The sequence below is a fragment of the Amblyraja radiata genome, chromosome 33 (genome assembly GCF_010909765.2).
Source record: "Amblyraja radiata isolate CabotCenter1 chromosome 33, sAmbRad1.1.pri, whole genome shotgun sequence".
Classification (NCBI taxonomy): Eukaryota; Metazoa; Chordata; class Chondrichthyes; order Rajiformes; family Rajidae; genus Amblyraja; species Amblyraja radiata.
In genome coordinates, this window is record NC_045988.1 from 10,558,418 (window position 1) to 10,580,642 (window position 22,225).

General features: G+C 38.6%; 1 protein-coding gene across 3 annotated transcripts in view; it reads left to right on the forward strand.

Annotated features, from left to right (window-relative positions):
• The window catches only part of cep164 (centrosomal protein 164), a 134,061-nt gene that overhangs the window by 85,666 nt on the left and 26,170 nt on the right, over positions 1–22,225 (forward strand). For 2 of the 3 annotated variants that reach the window (XM_033049722.1, XM_033049720.1), the window contains 6 exons: positions 9,578–9,642; positions 13,557–13,760; positions 14,602–14,733; positions 15,908–16,124; positions 19,111–19,188; positions 21,616–21,735. In XM_033049722.1, the coding sequence (XP_032905613.1) occupies positions 9,578–9,642; positions 13,557–13,760; positions 14,602–14,733; positions 15,908–16,124; positions 19,111–19,188; positions 21,616–21,735 (816 nt within the window). Of the gene's footprint in view, positions 1–9,575; positions 9,643–13,556; positions 13,761–14,601; positions 14,734–15,907; positions 16,125–19,110; positions 19,189–21,615; positions 21,736–22,225 lie in introns of all 3 variants that reach the window. The other variant, XM_033049721.1, reaches the window with a different exon arrangement.

The window sequence follows — 22,225 nt, forward strand, 5'->3', positions numbered from 1 at the left end:
ATCAAATCATTTGAGAGTTGTAAAGTTGCTTTTGTGTAGTTGAGTTGCTTTGCATGGCCAGCCCTTGTGCTAATAATTGTGTCTGTGTCAGTTGTTTGCAAGTACAACCTGACAGGATTCTTCTCAATTTATTTCATTCGAAACCGATAACATATGTTCAGTCTGTTGAAGGAATACAACATAAAATTTAGATAAAACTGCCAACATTGCAATCCATTTTCTAATAATGAAATGGGTTACAGCTGCTAGTTCTTCGTAATACTTTTAGAATAAGTTCTCAAATTTGCAGTGTGCAGTTAATTTTTGATTAAATACAGGGTAGTGATTTACAGCAGTGCAGTAGTTGGAGCAAACAATTTTTTTTGCGGGGGGGCGGATGAGTTCTGTATCATAGCTCACCTTCAGATATGCTTCAAGTGAAGTATTCCATCGCAGGCATTGTCTTGGTGAATCTTCTCTGCACCCCCTCCAGTGCACCAACGTGCTGCCTCTAGTCTGGCAGCCAGAACTGCACACAATATTCCAATTGTGCAGACAGTTTAACGTGATGGTTAAACCCTTGTTTCTTACATTTTACTCCCAAAATCTTAATCTTGATCAACTTCCATTCTTCCACTTGCCTCAAATCTGGTGACTTGTTTCCTATAGAGTCACAGAGTCCTAGAGTCTGTAGCACAAAAACAGGCCCTTCAGCCCATCACGGGCGGCAAAGTGACGCAGCGGTAGTTACTGCCTTTCAGCACCATAGACCCAGGTTTGATCCTGACTACGGAGGCTGAATCTACGGATTTTGTACGTTCTCCCTGTGACCACGTGCGTTTTCAGTGGGTGCTCCGGTTGCCTCCTGCACTCCAAAGATTTGTACAGATTTGTAGATTAGCTGGCTTGTGTAAATTTTAAATTGTCCCCAATGTCTAGGATAGTGGTAATATACGGGGTGATCATTGGTCGTTTCCACTCTGTCTCTAAAATCTAAAGTACACTCCATATCTATGCCAACCATCAAGTACGTGCAATTCTAGTTGCTTTATCTTCGCTGATCCCATTTACTGTTGTGCCTTGTCTGAGGATATATGAAATAAAAGCAGGCTAGAGGGGAACAATTTAAAGGAGACATGAAGGACAATCGTCTTTGCACAGGGGTGTTGGTATATTAAGCGAGCTGCACAGAGAAAGCGGTGGAAATGGTGGATACAATTGTATTTATAAGGCAGGTGCATAGATCGGAAAGGTGCAGAGGGATACGGGCCAGTAGCAGACAAGTGTGACTAGCTCAGGCAGACAAATTGGTCAGCATGGATGAGTTGGGCCGAAGGGCTTGTTTCCATGCTGAATTACTCGGTGAATCCATGGCAATGCTACCCTGCCATTCATCAGGATTATGACTAATCTTCTAGTCAGCAGCAATTTTCCCTAATGTCCATTATTCTTTTGATCTGTTTTGAACGTACACAGCAACTGAGCCTCCACTGCCCTCTGGGTTTAGAGAATTCCAAAGTTTCACCAGTCAAGAAACTTCTCCTCATAGCAGTCCCAAATAATCTACCCTTTGCCCACTAGTCTTAGACTCCCCCGCCAGAGAAAACAACTTCCTTGCATTTGGCCTGTAAAGTCCTCTAAAGATTCATATTTCTCCGGGTGCTCCAGTTTCCTCCCACATCACGAAGACGTGCCGCTTTGTAGGTTTATTGGCTTCTGTAAATTGCCCCCTAGTGTGTAGAATAGAGCTAGTGTATGGGTGATTGTAGGCTGGTGTAGACTCAGTGGACCGAAGGGCCTGTTTCCATGCTGTATCTCTAAACTAAACTGGAAATTGATATCACAAAGGGCACTGCATTGCCTCCATGGCCCACACTTCCCTTTTGGTAATAATACAGTTCTGTCTATTTGTGTATTAATATTTCTTTGTTTTTTTTATCTTTCTGAGCATCGTACGGTAGCTTGCTCTATTCATTATCTCCCTCTAACGACAGATGATTCAAGATCTCCCTGTAACAGATGTGAGGAACTGGTGTAAATTTATCTGTGTTGCTTGCCAGTGTAAAGCACATAATTCTCTTGTCACCAGAGACTGTTGTTTTATGCTTCCAATATATTTGTTTAGTTTATAAGCTGGTGCTCTTGGCATAACAAATATTTTTGTCATGAGTGATATTAAGCAAGTGAAGTGGTTAATTTTATACTGCTGTACCACTTTATTGCAGCATTGAAATATTAAATTTAACTCATTCTTGGATAAAAGTACCCAGGAGCCACAAAAGGGTAGCTCTCTGATACTGATCGCTAACCTAAAAGCCATAAGTAATTAAGAAAGGAAAGATTTTGCTTTATTTGGTAATTTTGAAATATTTCTAAGCACTTTACAACCAGGTGGCGCAGATGATAAAGCTGCTGCCTCAGCACCGGAGACCCGGGTTCAATCCTCTGTCCATGTGGAGTTTGCATGTTCTCCATGTGACCACATTGCTTTCCTCTGAGTGCTCTGGTTTCCTCCCACATCCTGAAGATGTGTAAGTTTGCACCTTAATTAGTCTCTCTAAATTGCCTCTAATGAGTAGGGAAAGTGAGATAACAGAACTAGTGTGAATATGCGATCAGTGGTCGGCGTGGAGTCAGTGGGCCAAAAGACCTGTTTCCATGCTGTTTCTCTAAACTAAACCAATATATTAGTTGTGATGTATTTGTTGTTTTCCATGCCTCTGATGGTCAATTTGCAGACACATCTCAACAAATAACCAGGTAATCTGATTTATATATAATATTTAGGGTAAAATAATAAGCAGTACCAAGGAGAACACTCTACTTCTCCTCAGCCACCATCAAGAGACAATAGGTGTTTGGAACCTCCAAAAAATGCTCTTTTTACTCTATAGTGAGAAATAATGTCTCTTAGAATTTGGGTTACCACCTGAGCTAAGTCTAGAGAAGTCAATTTGAATTAACAAAAGCCCAGATATGGGTTTTGGATAGGAATAGATACATTTTAATGCAGAGTGGTGAAATGTTACTAGCAGCAATATGAGCCTTTTCCTGCATTTCAGGTCAAATAACTCACTCTGTTCAATGAAAGAGGCAACATGTTTTATCTACTGTACATCCACCTAACAATGAGAAAGAGTGCACAAAGTGTTACAAATAATCACAGTAATTTCATGAATAACTTGGTTTCATTGCCAGGACTTCAGGGTCTGAGTTATCGGAAAAGGTTGAGCAGTCTAAAACCTTATTCCTTGGAGCGTCGGAGACTGAGGAATGATCTTGTAGAGGTGTATAAAATAACGAGGGGAATAGATAGCGTGAATGCATAGAGTCCTTTACCCATTGTAGGGGAATCAAGAACAAGAGGACGTAGGTTTAAGGTGAGTCGGGAAAGATATAATAGGAAGCTGAGGGTCAACCTTTTGGTGGTGGGTATATGAAATGAGCAGAGGAAGTAGCTGGTTCGATAACAACAATGACATTTGTACATAGATATGAAAGGTGTGGATGGATCTGGGTCCAATGCGTGTAGGTGGAAGGGGCATTTTGGTCGGCATGAGCAAGTTGTGCCAAAGGGCCTATTTCCATGCTTTATGACTCTGTGACTATGACAGCATTGCTTTAGTTTTTGGTGATGCTGGAGCATATTGGTCAAGAAGGAGTAGTTCATTATTAAGGGTTTGCTGGGGAGGAGATTAAGGGAATGAGGAGTGAGTGTCAGAATTGTGTGAAGGCTGGAGTTGAAATAAGGAGAGAAGTAATTTGAAAAGGTTTAGTTAGAACATAGATCAATGATATTGCAGTGATTGTCACCAATTTTCAACCAAAGTCTTTTTTTCAAGTACATCACTTCATTTCCACTACACTGTAATTAAATTGTATTAATGTAATAAATGTGCTTATCTTTATTTCTGAAGTGTCTATTCAAGGGATTTCCATCACAGTTCCTTGACAAAACACCCAGTCTGCTCCTCGACTCTCGCTCTACTCTGCCTGTCAGAACTTGCAGTAATTCTCAACAACTTTTCTTTTGACTTCTCTCGGCGCAAGATATAGCCATGGGTGTTCGCGTGAGCCTCAGCTATGCCCGTCCTTTCACGGGGTTACATTGAACACTGGTCAAAAGCATCCTAGCCCTATTCCCCAAACCTTTCACTGCTACAGCGACAACTGCATTTTGCAGCTTCCAGAAACTGCAGAAACTCTTCTGACTCCAAATCCTATCCCATAAAGGAGCTAAGGATTCCTAATCAACATGTGGCAGTCCTGTGAATCCAGAAGCTCTTTTACCTGCATGAGTGTTACCATTTGCACCAAAGGTCAAATATTCCAAAAAATATTTCAATTGATTTTCAAAAGTGCCCTCGAACTCTTCACAATAACGCTCCATTTTAAAGTTCTTTTGTTTGACATGTGACAGATTTGGGTACATTTAAATTGCACGGATTCACTTCTTTATTGCTGTGTAGCCGCCTTCTGTGATTAGTCATTTGTGGGCCCTATAGTTAAAGACAGCAGTCGAGCCATCTTTCCCACTCCCCTACAAATTGTTAATTGCCCCCTTTTGTTCTTTGTTTTGACACTGAATTGTTTTCTTGAAACCATTATTTTACCATCTAACTACAACTTAGTGCTTTTCACTGTCTGTCCTCTTTCTGCCTCCCTCCCAGTATTGGAAAGGGAAGTTAAAAGTAGCTAAATGTGACAGATGGACTGAAGGTTGTCTTTCCTTCAGTGGAGAGAGTACTGATAGCTTTCATTGACATTCCAGTTTAGCACGTCCTTGTCACTTTAATAGCTCCAGTTTCTAAATTAAATGCAATGGTGACAGCTTAGGCCACAAAGCAGCTATTAATATAGTTTATTCATTGGTCAAATATGCCAGTTTAGCTTTAAAAGGCTGAATGTAATTTCTTATAGCAATTAGCAATGATGCCGTATGCATACTGTTGGCAGTAGACTAATATACAAAGCAATTCCACGGGTTGATGACTGGCAGGAGAGTGCACAGGAGAGGTATCCCCTTTGAATTAATTTACATTTTTATAGACATTTTATGCTAGCTTTCTACTCTTTGCAGATTGCAATTCATGCACCCATCCACTTCAGCACCGATCGTGGGCTCGCCATGATATCATTCATAGCAATTGATCTGCAGATAGCTTAGAGGCCGCTGGGATGATCACATAGAATGTCGCCTGTTCTAAACATTCTTTGAAGATTCTCCTGGGAAATGTGTTTTCCTTTGTGAAAGTGAGCTATTAAAGCTAATAACTTCCTCAGACCATAATGTGCACTGAGTTTGCAAATGCTAGCCAGTGTGCTAATAAGATTATTTCCTTCTCCTTCTCAGCACTGGAAATGGCACATGTCAGTGAAGATATTGTCAATTTTGACTTCTGTTCTTCGCAGTTGAATGATCCATTGATACTTGCTATTCAGACTTGCATGAAGAATAGCTGAAACCTCTGGAGTCATGCCCAGCACAGGTCAAACCCAGAATCTTTTGTGAGGAGAAATACCTTTCAAATCCCTTTGGAAGTTAAACATTCACCTTCCATGGCGGGATGCTATTTAATTGAAAATCCTGTCAGTTTGGGTAACTGACCAATAGCTTTATAGTAGAAGGTAATTGAGTTTGAACAAAGGTAATCATTCAATACAGTTACTGTAAGGCATAGTTTAATTTCAGTAACGGATCTCTTATTAAAACAAAATCAAACTGTACTTGGTATCCAGTAAAGATAGTGCTCCAATCTTGCAAAGTTAATTTCAATTAAGTCAAAGTTAAGAGCAAGATCACAAGTTGCTACCACAAGCCAGGAGGAATTATTTAATGGAAAGCAATCAGTCGTAAAAATAATTGAGTTTAATTATATTTTAACGGCATGATGCTGGGGATTCCTTCTGTTGGTTCTGTTTAGAAATTCCCATGACTTGTTGGCTATTTTAGAGATTTCTATTTCTGGCCTGTGTCTGTGCTGGCACTCCAAGACCAGATGGCAGAGTCACCTTCTAGGTACTAAAGGGTTATGAATGAGGACTTGCATAACTCCATTCAAGGAATTAATACCGTCTGCAGTGGTGGCTCCATTCAACTGTCCCAGATGACCATAGAAATATTCTTAAACTTGCAATTTAAAAAATGTTAACAAATACGCAATTATTTTTCATTTGTTTTGGAGAAGCAGAATATTTCTCATTTATCGCTATTCAGTATTAGCATCAACCACTCAGGTTACTTAAACATGAAGTTCACTTTGTTCTTTTGTTTTTGTATTTTAGTTTATTGTTGTCACGTGTACTGAGGTACAGTGAAAAGCTTTTTAATACAATACAATACAATTTATTTGTTATCATTTGAACCTCTTGAGGTTCACATAGCACGCATGATAACACACATCAAATATTTTTTTGATGTGTGCTATCCAGTCAGCGAAAAGACAATGCATATAATTATAATCAAGCCCTCCACAGTGTACCGATAAAGGATAAGGGTATAACGTTTTGTGTAAGATAAAGTCTGATAAAAGATAGTCTGAGGGACTCCAATGAGGGAGGTGGTGCGTCAGGACAGCTCTCTAGTTAGTGATTCAGTGCCTCCGCTCACTACTCAGTAGTCACTGCTATACATGTGGCATTTATTCTTATCTTTGGAGCCTAAGACATTGTTTTCAGCATTTTGCAATCTGGCATGAGCTTGAACCCAGAAGCTGGAGACTAATTTACACTTCCCTTCATCGAATGTTCTCAAGTTACGTAACACATAGAAACACAATTTTTTATTTTTTTAAATTTATTTTTTGTTAACTTGCTTTTGGCCTAATATTTATGGTGAGAGCACAAAACATGTCTGAACATGTTCGGCTGGCATAGTCCTCAAACCATCAAAGTTTCAACTCTCTCAGGAAGCAGTTACACTTTATCAAGCGTTAATTTCATACCATTGTACATTTTCTCATTTTCACTCTCTGAGATGCTCCAACAAGCTGCAGTACCTGCCTCTCATGAGTGTACCTGCTGGTCCATTTATTGGAAGCATAAATGTTCCTTTGCAATATAAAAGCAACAGCTTCCTTTTCCATTGATTCAAATAAGCTAATAAGAAGACATTTTTAGAAGTTCTCTTTTTTTTAAGTAGGGCGTAAAGGTTATTCCAATCCGTCACGCATGCATAGTGTTTCATTAAACATACGAAGAGACTATTCCCTGACTGAAAGAAAGTGTGGGCTATTTTTAACCAACAAAAGTATCAAGGGTGGCACAGTGGTGCAGCTGGTAGAGCTGCTGCCTATCAGTGCCAGGGACCCGGGTTCAATCCTGACTTATTGTTTGCTGTCTGTGCGGAGTTTGCACGTTCTCACTGTATCTTTCCTCCAGGTGCTCTGGTTCCCTCCAACATCCCAAAGATGCGCCAGTTGCCCCTAGTGTGTAGGGTTTGGACGAGAAAATGGGATAACACAGAACTAGTGTGAGTGGGAGATCGAGGGGGGGGGGGGGGGCGGGGCACCTGTTTCCGTGCTATATCTCTAAACTACACACATGTTGATCATTCCCCTACAGCTGATTATCCCCATTGATTACTCCCATTCCCATTGATTCCCCATGAAATCTTTTTTGTCTGCTTTTTCTTATCTATGCTGATTTATTTTTATCGCCACTGTCATTTTCCACCCTTCATTTATTCTATTACATCTTGTGTATTTTTTCTTTATCATCTATTTTATATCCAAGTGATGGCAAATCAGAATGTTGCTGCAGGTTGGTGGAGTACCAGCAAATACAAACATCCCGGGGTTTGCTTAAACTACTGTCTACGATTTTGGATGCATTGGGAGGAAATATGAATTTGTAAGGGGGTTGCGTAAACAACAGTTTTGCTTTTAAACTGGTCGTAATTATTAAAATGTCAAAATACTGCTGGCAATAGATAGGAGCATAGACAAACCATAAGACAATGGAAGCAAGCAAGGGACTCCATCATATGACGTGATCTTCTGCCTAGTGTTTCTGTTCCCAGTTAAACCCCATAACTCTCTCAGGAAGCAGTTACACTTTATCAAACGTTAATTTCATACCATTGTACATTTTCTCATTTTCACTCTCTGAGATGCTCCAACAACCCCATAACTCTCACCCCCTTCTAAATATTCAGCATCCCATTTGAATCAGAAAGTAATGAGTTCAAGTTCCCTCCCAGTACTTAATGGAGAATGTTGTGTAGTACAGATTGGAGATGATTGGAAGCATTAATGTGGTTTGACTCCCGAACTATTTGAGCGGATGTAAAATTCCCCAAATTTGAGGAAAAACATAGGACTCACCAAAGATTTTGGTTAATAATTATTGCTTAACTAATGCCAATAAAAAAAAATGTTTTCTTGTTAATTTCTCTGTGATATTTCCCTGCACTGTAATAGTGTTTACACTTGAGGAGTTCTTCATTGTCTGTGAAATGCTCTGGAGCATCCTCAAGCATTCTCTGTAAAACAGTCCATAGATATCTGTAACTGTAATTGATTGATTCCTCTGTCAGATAAAATCATTAACCATGTTTTAATGTTTATGCATCATAGGTACAATCAGTTTCTATATTTTTGATGCATGAAGGTAATTGGAAATATTGGCAATCTGCTTATACTAGTAGATAAAATAGATATTTTGTTCTTTGGTGTAGCTAAATTACTTTCAGAGTGTTAGTCCTTTAACCTGCAGTTAAAAAACAAATGCTCTGAGCTTTAGGGAGAACGACTTCCATTTTAACGGCAGTATTTTCATTGTTGAAAATGAGCTGTAAGAATTAGTGGCATAAATTTGAAGTCTGATAGTTTCAGGATCAAATTTTTGTATCAAGTGCCATTGCAAGTCTAATTTCAGTGGAGACCCAAATACAGATACTGGAATTTGGAGCAACAAACACTCTTCTGGAGAAACTCACTGGGTTCAGTAGCATTTGTGCTGTGGAAGAGGGGGGTGCAAAGTAAATGTGGCAATTTTAGGTCAAAATAGTGCTTCAGGACCAAGAGGGGAGATTCATTTCAGTGTGTAATGTTGATTTCGGTGGGTTGTATTAATTGTAGTAACTCTGAGAGTTATTGCACATGTGAGAGATATGAACAATGACTATAAACTTGATAATATGCGAGCCGAATAGAGAAATCCAACATAAGTTGTAAATAGCAATCCATATCCAACAAATCAAATTGAAAGTCTTGAGGATAAAATTGACATGGGGAGAAGGAATGGGTGGCGTTTCGGGTCAAGAACCAAGAAGTCTGAAGAAGGGTCTCGACCCGAAACGTCACCCATTCCTTCTCTCCAGAGATGCTGCATGTACCACTGAGTTACTCCAGCATTTTATGTCTACCCTGGAAGCAGTTGAATGCAAGAGTGCATTTTGGACAAAAAAAAAGATTGATCTCAAGTATTCTTTAAATAAAGAAAAGTTAGGAGGTATGGTGATCGCCGAGATTTGGGTTCTGTAAACATTGATTTAATAACGTGCAACAGCAAGGCACAGAAAGTATTGACATGGTGTATGTTTTATTAAATAACAACATGAATAGGTGTTGTTCTGATCTCATATTTGTATTCGAAGGAGGAGGAAGATACCAAGGAGCTAAATCTTGAAGAAAGAAGGAAAAGAGCAGAACCTTCTGAAAGGTACATATTTAGTATTCAAGATCAGATGTGAACTGTCAACCCAAATGGCCATCCTGTCGCCAGAATTTTATAATGATAACTCACAAGTTGGGACACCTATCTAGTTTGTTTATAGTTTCCATACCGGGCAAATTTCATTTGTTTGTGTGTATATATGTCCTCTATCCCCAGAGCTGCTGTATAAATGCATTATTATTTGGGGTGAGTTCAAACTACTGGGAGTATTACCTACCCTTCAGGAAGTTCAGTATGTCTTCAACAACTCTTAGCAACTTCTACAGATGCACCATAGAAAGCATCCTATTGGAATGCATCACAGCTTGATTTGGCAACAACTGTAAGACAAACAACTTTAAGAAATTGCAAAGGGTTGTGGATGTAGCCCAGTCCATTACACAACCCAGCAATGTCATCTCCCCCATCAACTCCATCTATACTTCATATTGCCTCAGGAAGCCAGGCAAATTAATAAAGAACCATGCTGTACTCTGGTTATTTCCCTTCTCCCATCAGGCTGAAGATGCAAATGCTTGAAAGCATGTACTACCTGATTCAAAAACTGCTGTTTCTCGCTGTTATCAGACTACTGAACCGACCTCCCATAAGCTAAGGGTGTAGTTCTGAACTCCCAACATATAACAGTCCTTGTACTTTTTTTTAAATCCGCTCTTTTTTCCATTACCATAACACTATAACGCTGTAACACTAATTGTGCACTTTGCCATTTTTGTACTAGCTCTTGGAGTTACATAATGGTTTGATTGTACTCGTATATAGTATGATTTAACTAGATAGCATGCAAGCAAAGATATTTACTGTATCTCAGTGCCCGTAACAATAATAAACCAATACCATGTTTATGGACGCCCTAAATAATTTTCTGTGCTTAGCAGCTTAATTTAATATAAACAATACCTTTCCTGTTTTAAATTGTTCTTAAATGATTCTCAAATTTCAAATTTTATTTGTTAGGTTTATAATACCCTCCAACATTTAGGAAATCACTTTGTTCCTTAAAAAAAATATTTGCACATTGTAATTCCACTGTGAACTTCCATGTCCATTAGTGGCACTTGTGCATTTGCCCCGGCAGTTTCAATAAACAAGTTGGTGAGAATTAGACCCTTTGAGTTTTACCTGCTGCAACTAATGCTTAACTGTGCAATGACCCACAGAAGAAATCAAAAAGGAAAAAATAACTAGAGTGAAACAACTTTTTATGACCAAGATTAATGTATCCGAGATAAAACACAGCTGTTTAATCTGACTTACATAAGACTGGCATTTAATAGTTCTGATAACATTCAGCTAATTTGAGGATGTGTACAGCTGAATCGTACCAATAAAAGAGGTGGTAAACTGTGATGCGAATCTGATTTGATAAGAGACAGCTGAAGATCTGCAGTAGAATCAATCTTTTTGAGACAGGTGGCCATTTCTGATATCAGCAAAGGAAGTGCACGAACAAAGAAATGAAATAGCCCTCTTCGGGCATGAACATTAGTGTGGTGCTTTCACTAAATGATTCACCTACAGGACAAAGAATGAGAGGAAAGAAACCATTTAGAGAGGAGTGTTAAAGGATCAGTTCCCAACTATTTTTAAATTCTGCCCGTTTGCAAACTATTCCCTTGGCACTTTCCCAACTCCATATTCTGTGACTTAGGAATCCAGTGATTTTCTGACAGTTTGTCTGCTATCTGTATGGTACTTTGATAACTGAAGCTACATCATCTCCATGGATCTTCCATCAGGCCTTGATAATATGAGAAAGCTGCAACGGTCTGTCATGATAATAGAATCCTTTGCACATGGTCCTTACCCTTTTTCTAAATCCCCGTGAAGCACGAATGAGAAGATTACACATGATAACAGACACAAAGATGAAAACGGCAAGAGTCTTTTAAGTAATCTGCCAGACAAGAAAGAAAATGATGATTGCCCTAAGGATAATGGAAGTGTAGTGGAACTAATGGCCAGCCAGAAGCAGCTTCCTGTCCCCTCTGAAACTGTACAGCTTCTGAATATAACTGCAGCCATCTATATTTTGATTAAATTATGTCATTGCATTATGGAGTCATGCAGTTGCTTTGATGCTGAATGCTTGTGCTCCATCTTGTCTATTGACAGGCTGTCCTTAACTCAATGTTATGTTCAATTTTGATTAAGTTCCAATCGTCCCATTGACTTTCAGCCTATTTTTACACTAGAAGTTGAATGCAGGTTACTCTCCTGTCACAGAGGGTAAGCAGTTATTATATAATGATGGGATTTAGCAAGAAGGTGGCGGCAGCAGTTGATCCATCACGCCAATGCTACTCTTCTGCTCTGCAGCTCTGCAATTTTCTCTCCAAGTACATGTTCAATTTCCTTTTCAAAGTTACTATTGTATCTTCTCCCACAGCCCTTTCAAGCAGTGCACTTCATAACATCATAATTCAAAAAAAAAATCTCACCTTTAGATAATAATGGGTAAAAGCTTCAGCAGTTAAGATGAATAATCTTGTTCGTAAAAGTGTCATTTTTGAAAAGTTTAAAGATTACCTATATGGAAGCTTTCAGAGAAAAATTGTCAATGGCTATTATATAAAACAAAGATTGAGAGATCGCAGCAGCTTCAACCTATTGCTCCGCTTCACTCTGACATCTTCGATGTTACAAAAAATACTTTCTCGTTGTGTAGGATCATCTGAAGGGTAAACATCAATTTCCAGCTGATTTATCTCGCACGGAGTAATTTAGGTCATTGATCCTGTATTATATGATGTGCACAAAATGTGTATTACAATGATTTTAATGGTTAGTACTCCTGGAAATGGAGTACGGCAGAGAAGCCAAAGTGTTTTTCCTCATTTACAGTCATGTCAGGGTGAGCTGATTCCATGAAGTTGTGTGACTGATGGTTTTTGGAAAAGGTGTTTCAGCTTTTTATTCTTTTGTTCTCAGTGAGAACCACAGTACAGTAAACAGTGATTTCATCAAGGTATTTGAATTGAAATTGGATGTTACCACCAATATAAGAATGTAATTCTCATATTTTTAAAATGAGAAGAAAAGGTTAGCTGCCTACACAACCTCACACATGTCTCAGAAGATTCAGCATAGGTAAAGTAAATAAAAAGATGGAAGACTGCTAATTCAATTTTACATATATATGCCTCACTGGTTAGGTCGGTCCACCAAACCCGACCAGATCTCCTGGTTGTTAAACATTTTGATTCCTCTTGCCATTTCCATACTGACCTTCCTGGGCCTCCTCCATTGCCAGAGTGAGGCTACACACAAACTAGAGGGACGCCTTCTCATATTCTACTTGGGTAGCTTATGATCTGACGGTATGAACTTTGAATTCTCCAATTTTAGGTAACTAACATACAAAGAGCAATTTTATTTTCTTCTCCCCCACCCCACCACCATTTCTCTGTCGACCTGGACTTTTTTCCCCTTTACTCCCTCCCCCCCTCCCATTCCACCTATATTCCGTCCTCTGGCTTCACAATTTGCACGACTTCTATCCTTGTATCAAAAACCCCGCTTACCTGTATTCTATTACTTGCTAGGATCTGTTCTGCCCTTCCTCTCTTCCAGCTTTCTTTAGACTGATTGTGGTGGGGGTCGGGAACAAGGGTTCTGACCTGAATCGTAACCTATCCATGTTCACCAGAGATGCTGCCTGATTGCAAAGTCACTGCAGCACTTTTTTTTAATAAACCAGTATCTGTATTTCCTTGTATAACAAATGCCTCACTATGGTTTGTTGGAATATCCTAGGTCTCCTCTGAAGATAGCCTTATTACCACATCAACAGTACCTATGGCATCTCAGCTTCTGTTGACCCATTGACTTTGGAAATAATTTCTGCACAAATTTTTTTAATGAGTTTGGTAATCACACTCCGTTTACTTTCAAAATAGATACACTCATCAGGAGCATCTGAAGGACAAGAGGCTACTGCAGTCACAGAAGTCTGAGGTGGATTCCTGTGGCAAGTTGAACAAAGAACCGGTAAAGGAAAAAAATCAGCTGCTCAAAAAGAGTGAGGAGCAGCTTTGTAAACTCAGGCAACAGGAGGAAGTGGAAGTGCAGCAAATGTATTACGGCAAAGAAGAAAGGCTCAGGTAAAACTGTGAGAAAGTTGTGAGTTTTTACACAAGACTGCTGGATAAATAACAGAAGTGACAGAATGCTGCATGATTGTAAGTGTCATTTCTCTGAAGACGGCCATTGCACTTCGCATGGTACTCTTTGAGAAGGTTGAGGAATTCACCCCAATGTCCTGGCCAGCGTTGCTTTGTCAATCAATATCGTCAAAAACAGATCGGTCATCCCATTATGTTTTGTAGAGTCAGGCTATGGGTAACTTTTTTAATAATATCTATTTACCTAACAGCATTGAAGATAATTTTAACCAAATGTGATTGCAGGGAAATCAATTAGAGTCAGTCAAATTTCCCACTGTATACTCAACAATGGAGAGTAAATCAGGCTATGCATAGAGCAACAATGAAACTGATCTTGTCACTTTTCCAGTAGCCTGATTAAGTTGCTGTTTGTGTAAGATTGCTTTCTTTTTAATTGACATAGGAAGGTAGAGAAGCATAAGTGATGAAAATCTCTTCACTATTTCCCCAGTAGAAAAAGTCTTGAGTAGTCATTTTGAAGATATATAACATATAATGTTATTCACTGGGTCAAAGAAGTAACTTTTAGAGTTATGGATCTTGTAACTCGCCCCAAATCTTTAACCCTGAGGCTTCCTGATTCAACCTTAAACTACAGTTGTTTATAATGTGTCTAGATGACTATTGCCATTCTATGCAGTTGTCAGGGGTATAGGGTGACCTTGAGAATCTGACTGTGGAAATAGTTCAATGAGACGACTCCAGCCAATGGAAGCAGCCAAGTTATTTGACAAAGAAATAGAATAAGCTTAACAGTTTTATATTTTCAATCATCAAGGTTACTAAAAGAAAAACTCAGGGTTGAACGAGAGGAAGAGGAGACACGACTGAAAGAAGAGCAGAGCAGTGTGTTGCTTAAACTCCGAGACCAGGTTAAAAATGAAATTGAGAGAACAGAGAAAGAAATAAGGTAAGTGTCATCAGAGTAGATGAACAGGATAAAAGGTCCATTGCTTCTACCCCTGATCATTTATTTATATCTCAGTCATTATGTAATGGGTCAGTAATTTTTTAAGAAATAGGTGTAGAACTGAGGAGGCTTTGAATGTACTCCCGTGTCCTTTATAAATGACACAGACATAAACCACCACAGAGCAGTTGATTGCCAACCTCCAATTTTTGTCCCAATTTTCTGCAATTGCACACATTCTTCTTGTCATGTGGAAAATTGCTAAAGGGTGCTGTGCTTGTAAGACTCATTGAGCTGTCTTATTCTGAGCTACCAGAATACTCTGTTGAATTTAGTACCTTGTAAAATGGAGAGAGAAAAATCTTTGATAGTCTGTTTCAAGTAAAGTCAAGGGTGCAGAGTGTTTAATTGTCATATGTACTGACAATGGAACAATGAAATACTTACTTGCAGCAGATACATGTTTTAAGGGATTGACATCAATCAGGCGAACAAGGAAATGGCTGTGTGGAACATGAAAGAATAGCTTTGAAAAAATAATGTAGCTGTTGCTTTTCTTTAACTAATAAAATGCAGGAGGTTGAATTGTACTTAACATCCTGCAATGGTGTTAATCCATAAGAGCCCATTAGGTGTGCTTTCAGTCTTATTACTGCCCTTTGTTGATAATGTTCCTTTATCGGCGATGGGCTATTGTGAATGTAACATTGTTAATGACTAAAAGGAAGAAAAACAACATTTTGGCCACTTCAGAAGTAAGCTCCTATGGTATGATAAAATTAATTGTTAATTTAACAGCTAATTCTCCCAAAAATTTGTGAACATTGCATTATATTTGAAATTGGATATTTAATATTCTTGCTATTAAGTCAAATTTATGAGGTGCATAAAATAGCAAAATCATGTTGGACCTAATTAAAAAAGGCATTGCATAATATCTTTTGTTGACTAATGCGACATAGAAGTAAAATTATATTTCAGTAATTGTTTCCTTTGCTCAAGAAGGTTTTTATTTAGTTTAAGGAAAACTAAAGTAATAACTCTCCCAAAGAGTTGTTGATCAAAAAGGCAATATTACAGCTGTTTGATGGTATTCTTGGTAATATTCTGTCAGTGATATATATTTTATAATGCTGTTAATATGTCAGGCAATTTTGTTTTTATTGCATTCCAGGGGAGAGGAGGAAGAAAAGTTGCTGCAGCTTAGAGCACAAGTGAAATCATTATTGACAACTGAGCAGCAAAATTCAGAAGCTGAAAAGCATGCTCTTGTCGAGCAGCTGAGGAAAGAGATGGATGAAACCCTAAGGAAAGAGAAGATCCTGCTGGAAGAGAAAAAAGTGGAGGCTATTCGTGAGTTAAGGCAAAAGTTTAAAAAAGAAACAGAAGAGGTACGTTTCTGCTTTTAGCAATTGGTAATACTGAAGTTTTGGGGTGGTACTTTGGCGCAGTGGCAGGCCTAGGTTCAATCCTGATCTGGTGCTGTCTGTATAGAGTTTGTACGTTCTCCCTGTGATTGTTTTTTTCCAGGTGCACTGGTTTTCTCCCGCACTCCAAAGATATATAGGTTTGTAGGTTAATTGGCTTCGGTAAAATTGTAAATTGTCCCTAGTGTGTAGGATAGAACTAATGTACGAGGTGATCGCGGACTCAATGGGCCGAAGGGCCTGTTTCCGTGCTGTATCGCTAATCTCTAAACTAAACTAAACTCGAAAATAGGTTTTCTTCTCCACAAAAATGGTATTGGATATTACTGAGTGCTGAATGCCTTTGCGTTTTACATCTTATGTTCCTCTGCCATCCAAGAAGCCAAATAGACCATTATGAAAAGAAAAGATGCTGTTATTTACTTGAATGTTAAATTCAGCAATCAGATTAAAAGTAACTTCCAACATTGCATGCAGTGTTACTGTTAAATTTGTTGCAGTATAATAATGTTAGCATAGAAATCTCATGATTATTTTACTTGAACCCCCAAGTTGAGGGACCCAGTTGCTTTGAGAGTGTGAAATGTGTTTGAAAGTTGTTCTTCGCTGAAAAATACAGTAAAAGATTGATACTATATCCAAAAACCCCTACTACTTTGTTCACTTTTTATCCCTTTATTTTGAGTCTGTGATGTCTTTGTCTTTCTTCATTAGGATAACACCATTTATTAGGACTATTGTGGACTGAAATGAGATCTTGGTTTAATTTGTAATAACTTTAAGGAAACATTAAGGGAATGACATCCCGAACAGCTGTTTAACTGCTTGTTGCTAATTCCCTCTGTTAAATACGGTGAAAGATGGAAATAAAAAGAACTGGAAAATCTCAGCCTATAATTCCTGATAACATATTTAAGTACATTGTGATGGAATTTCAAGGTTAAAATTGAACATTTTTGAGTTAATCAATATCCAAAGCTTGTTCGGGTATCTGTTCTAGATTACTACCATACAATTTTGCTGTAATCCATCACAGCTGAATGGCATATCAGATGGTCTTGGAGGTAGTCGTTAGCTTGGTCACAGTAATTGTACAGGTACAATCACTGTGTTTCAGAATCATGCAAAATCTACACAGAGGCAGAGCATTCGGCTCATCTTGAAAGTGCTGGCCGAGAAAGAGTTGACCACCCTAATCCCACTTTCCATCGGTTGTTCCATTGCCTTTCAGGTCATGGTTCTTCAAGCACGTCAAAGTATGGGGTAATTGCATTGATGGGTTCAGCCTCTGCTACCCATTCAGGCAGCAAATTTATACCCCTTTGCCAAAGGACCTAGTTCCTTGCTAGTCATTCTATCTAGGCACGTTGTAATATTATTGCCTCAATTAAATCTCTCCGCCTTCTCCATCATATAGTCATTCTTACTTGCTGCAACTGTACATATACATTAACATAACAACATTAAATAAATATAAAATAAATTATGGGTTATTCTACATAAAACCAAACCATGTTGGTGCAAACCAAGGTTTAGAGATACAGCATGGAAAGAGGCCCTTTTGCCCACCGAGTCTACGCCGACCAACAATCTCCCGTGCACTAATTCTATTCTACACACTAGAGACAATTTAGAGAAGCCACTTAACCTACAAACCTGCACACCAATGGAGTGTGGGAGGAAAACGGAGCACCCGGAGAAAACCCACACAGTCACAGGGAGAACATACAAACTCCATCCAGCCAGCACCTGGAGTCAGGATCAAACCCAGGTCTCTGTGCTGTAAACCAGCAACTCTGCTGTTGTGCCGCCCTTCTCGGTACTCATGGAATAGGTAGAAAAATGGTTGAAGGCCATATAGGTAGATTTTAAAGAGGAAAGAGATTAAGCAAAACTTCAAAGGTATTAATCTTGGATTACTTCCCGTTGCTATGCACCAGAAAGTAGAAATAGGAAGATAGTGCAGATGACTGTCCGTCTGGAGAGATGGTCCAGGAAGGATGGCTGATAACTGGGGCATTGGGCTTGTTCTTGTGAAGGTCAGACAAGATGGATTGCACCGCAACTGAGCCAAGACCAATATTATCTTGGGCAAATGTACTTGTTCTGTTTAAACTAGATGGGGATGGGAATATGAGCATAGATTCTGAAGGGAGAAAAGCAGATGCGAAAATAAAAGGTAAAAAGTTAGTGAAAGTTTGGAAGGTATAGAAAACAAAGTTTAGAAAATAGACAAGGTGTCTAGCTGTGCCTAATGTTATGCATCAAATTGCAAATTCTGCTCCTTGCATTTTGAGGCATAACATGAGTTGGGAGCACAGGCGTATGCATAACTAATATTTTAATTATTGAACGCATTGAAAAATAGGATTAGTAATAGAATCTTAATATTATTGGTTTCAGGATTTTCAGATGGGGTAGAGAGAGAGGAGTAGAAGAAGAAAGAGTGGCAATATCGATTAAAGAAACATTGCAGCCATGGAAAGTGATGGTTATGTTAGAACATCAAATTGCAATATGGCTTGATTTAAAGAACAAAATGCCAATTACTTTGTTGGGAAGTTTGAGGCGAGATAGAAAGAAGATTTGTAGACACATTTCTGATAAGTGCAGAAGTGCGGGGATAGTGATATTGTGATATTTCAGTATCCCAATTTGAACTGGAATACAGTCATTTAAAATAATAAAGATGGTCAATATTGCATCCCGGAGATCCTATTATGGAGGATGTCCAACAAGAGATGGTATAACTGGAATGTTAGTTGGACAACTCTTTTGTGGCTGTGATCGTAATTCTGTTCGATTTAATAGTTATCGAAAAGGACAATGATAAAATTGGAATGTACGGTTCCAATCTGGGCTCAGGCCAATTTTTCTAGACTTAAGGAATACACTTGTGGTGTGAATAAGGAGAATTTTTTTTTTTCATGTAACGTCATTTCTCCTGCAGGAACTGGGAACACTCAAGAACAAACACTCGATTGACCTTCAGGGTTTGAAAATGACAGCTGAAGAAAAGCATCAAGAAGTGAGTTAATAGAAAAATATGGATTGTTAAAAGTTCAGAAAAATAAGTATTAAAGATTCCAATTCGCATTTTTTTTTACTATGGATGACGGGAGGTTAATTGCATCGGTAAATCTACTTTACACCAGCAAAGAGGAATTTCTCCACATGAATCATTATTTCATCCTAATCCAAGTTCTTCGGTACTTATAATGGCCTAAGAAGTGAATCCCAGGGTGATCGGAAGGAAAGCATCCTATTGTGCATCAAAAATAATGAGTGCATAAGCTGTTAATGCTCAGTATACATCAGAAAACTTTACAAGATAATTTATTTCTTCAGCACTTCTGCACTTGTCAGTATGTTTCTTTTATTTTGCTGAGATTCTCTGAGCCCAGCATTTTTTTTGTTTTTTTGTTTCTTGACCTTTCTTTTTTTCTTCCCACGTTGCACTCCAGTCCAAGCCAAGAGGGCAGCCAATCAATTCTGACCCTGTACTTCATGGGCAATGGGTGAAGTATGTTAGAGTGATGGAATATCCCACTTTGACCATCGATCTTACTCCATTCTCCATAGAGATCAGCCTTTCTGTTCAACCAGTTCAACCAATGACATGGTTTTAAGTCAGGGATATAACCATAAATGCCACTGGTGTTGTGCATTGATCTACCTACCCTTCATGTGTCATCTTGACACCTGTACTTATTTCTAAATAATTAATGATTGTAAATGCATTATTTTTATCATGTGTAAGTTATTTGATAGCTTTCATCTCCCCTTGAATTGTGCGCTTTAATGCAAACTGTACGGTGACAGTGCAGAACTGAGGGATCGATCACTGCACAATCAAAGCTACCAACTTTCAAGACCATAGCCACCCTTTTGAGTTGATTTATAAGATCAACGGTGTTTGCTTAAATGGTTGTGCAGGAGTTATTTTTGGTGTTCTGGTGATGGATCTTTATTAGTGCTGGTTGAAGGTAAATAATCTTGTCATAGCACTTTGCTCTTTGTAGATCCGCTCTTCTTTTAAATTGGATGCTGAATGTTCTACTTTGTAGCTGTGTCTATTAAGGTCCTTCATTGGCTGTGCAGTGTATGAGAGACCATGCAGTCATGAAATACATTTGTATTTTAAAGTATGTACATAAATTAACTGAAATCTTAAATTGGAAATATTGCATGTTGGAATTTACAGCATTCTTAACAATGTAGAGGACTGCACCAAAATATAAGATGCCAGGCTTTTAATCCACCAGATTTTAATCCACCTTTTAACATAGGTGGATTAATACATTGAAATTCAGTACAATGTAATCTAACAGTGATCCATATCTCAATGGACCAAAAAAGGATACGTTTGTCCTTTCCGGTCATGTGCTTCCAGTGATGCTGCCTGTCCCGCTGAGTTACTCCAACATTTTGTGTCTATCTTTTAGAGTCTCCTAATTTAGAGGGAGTAAATTCAACATACATTTAGCAGATGAATATTAAGGAGGAACTTACTCATTGTTCAGAATTTGAAACATTCTACATGGAACAGTTGGCTCAACCACATTAAAGGAACGCTTGAAAATCGACAGTGCAGGAGTAACTCAGCGGGTCAGGCAGCATGTCTGGAGAAAAAGGATGGGTGACGTTTCGGGTTGGGACCGTTATTCAGGCTTGCTGCATATAAGAGGGAGAAGGGAATACAAGGACATCAGATGTTGTTAGAGTTAAAGAAGACTTGCACAGATTGCAATTACCATCAATGTCTGAATAAGCTGTTGCTGTGTATATACAGTGTAATACCAAGTGTAGGATTTTCATTGAATAGCTGTTATGTTGCAAATTTTGAAGGAGCATGTTCATTAAAAAAAATAGGATTGTTGTCCTTTCTGACTGGCTTTGTGCATTATATTTGCTACAGCAGTGAGTGCTGATGCGTTCAGGGAAATTGCCTTGGAGAATCTCTACCCATCACGATACAAGGAAGCTAAATTACCAAGCATTGTTGGAGCAACAAGGGTGCTTCTGCTTTATCTTCTTTGTTAATTCCGCTTGCTGATACTGTTTAGTAGATTCACTTCCCCAAACGAGTTTCCCTGTTTTGGTAACCATTATTAATTGTTGAATATTGACTTACCAAAAAAAAGATCCAGAGCCATGTGAAAATTATTTGATATGTAATAAAAATGAACTGCAGGTGCTGTTTTATACCAAAGATAGACACAAAATGCTGGCGTAACTCAGCAGGGTCAGGCAGCGTCTCTGGAGGAAATGGATAGGTGATGTTTCGGGATGGGACCCTTCTTCAGATTGATTGTAGGGAGGAGACTGGAAGCAAGAAAAGTCCAAGATAAATCAGAGCCGGCAACAGATGACATCAGGCAGGGTGGTTGAGAGTTATCAACGTCATTTTGTAAGAGAGCTCTCAGAACAATTTATCTTCTATTCTTCTCCCAAGGCAATTTTCAGTCTCCAGAAACAGATCACTGATGCCCAGAGTCAAGAGAAAGCTCAGGTGCAGGAAGAGCTCTATAAAGTACAGAGAAAAATGCAACAAGTCGCAGACTATGAGAAAGAGGTGAGAAACTGCATACTCCTTGTTCTTATCTAGGGCTGGATGGCAATGTCAGAACAGATTTTCAAAATGAAGAAAAATATCTTCAAAGTTCTACTTTCCAATAAACAATTTCCATTTGAGAACATCACTTAGTGATCGATAGGTTACTATTGAACGATATGATGTTTTATGTGATGTTTAAATTAATAACTACAGACTCTAATGATATCTAATGTGTGCCATGCAATTGCACATCCATCCCTACAATGCTGGGTTTTAAACATTAATTAATAAGAATTGGGTCATCTCCCTGCGGTTAGCTTTTGCAGACCAATTAGGCTTTCTACAGGCCAGTCTCTCAAGCTGGCGAATCTATATGTGATACACCATAGTAATAGTACCCAACCCTATTTTTATACTGTGCTGTACACTAAAATAGCAAATGGCAAGGTGAAATTGAATTTTCTTTTATTAGTGAGACTCAAGACATTGACCTAAACTACATGTTCAA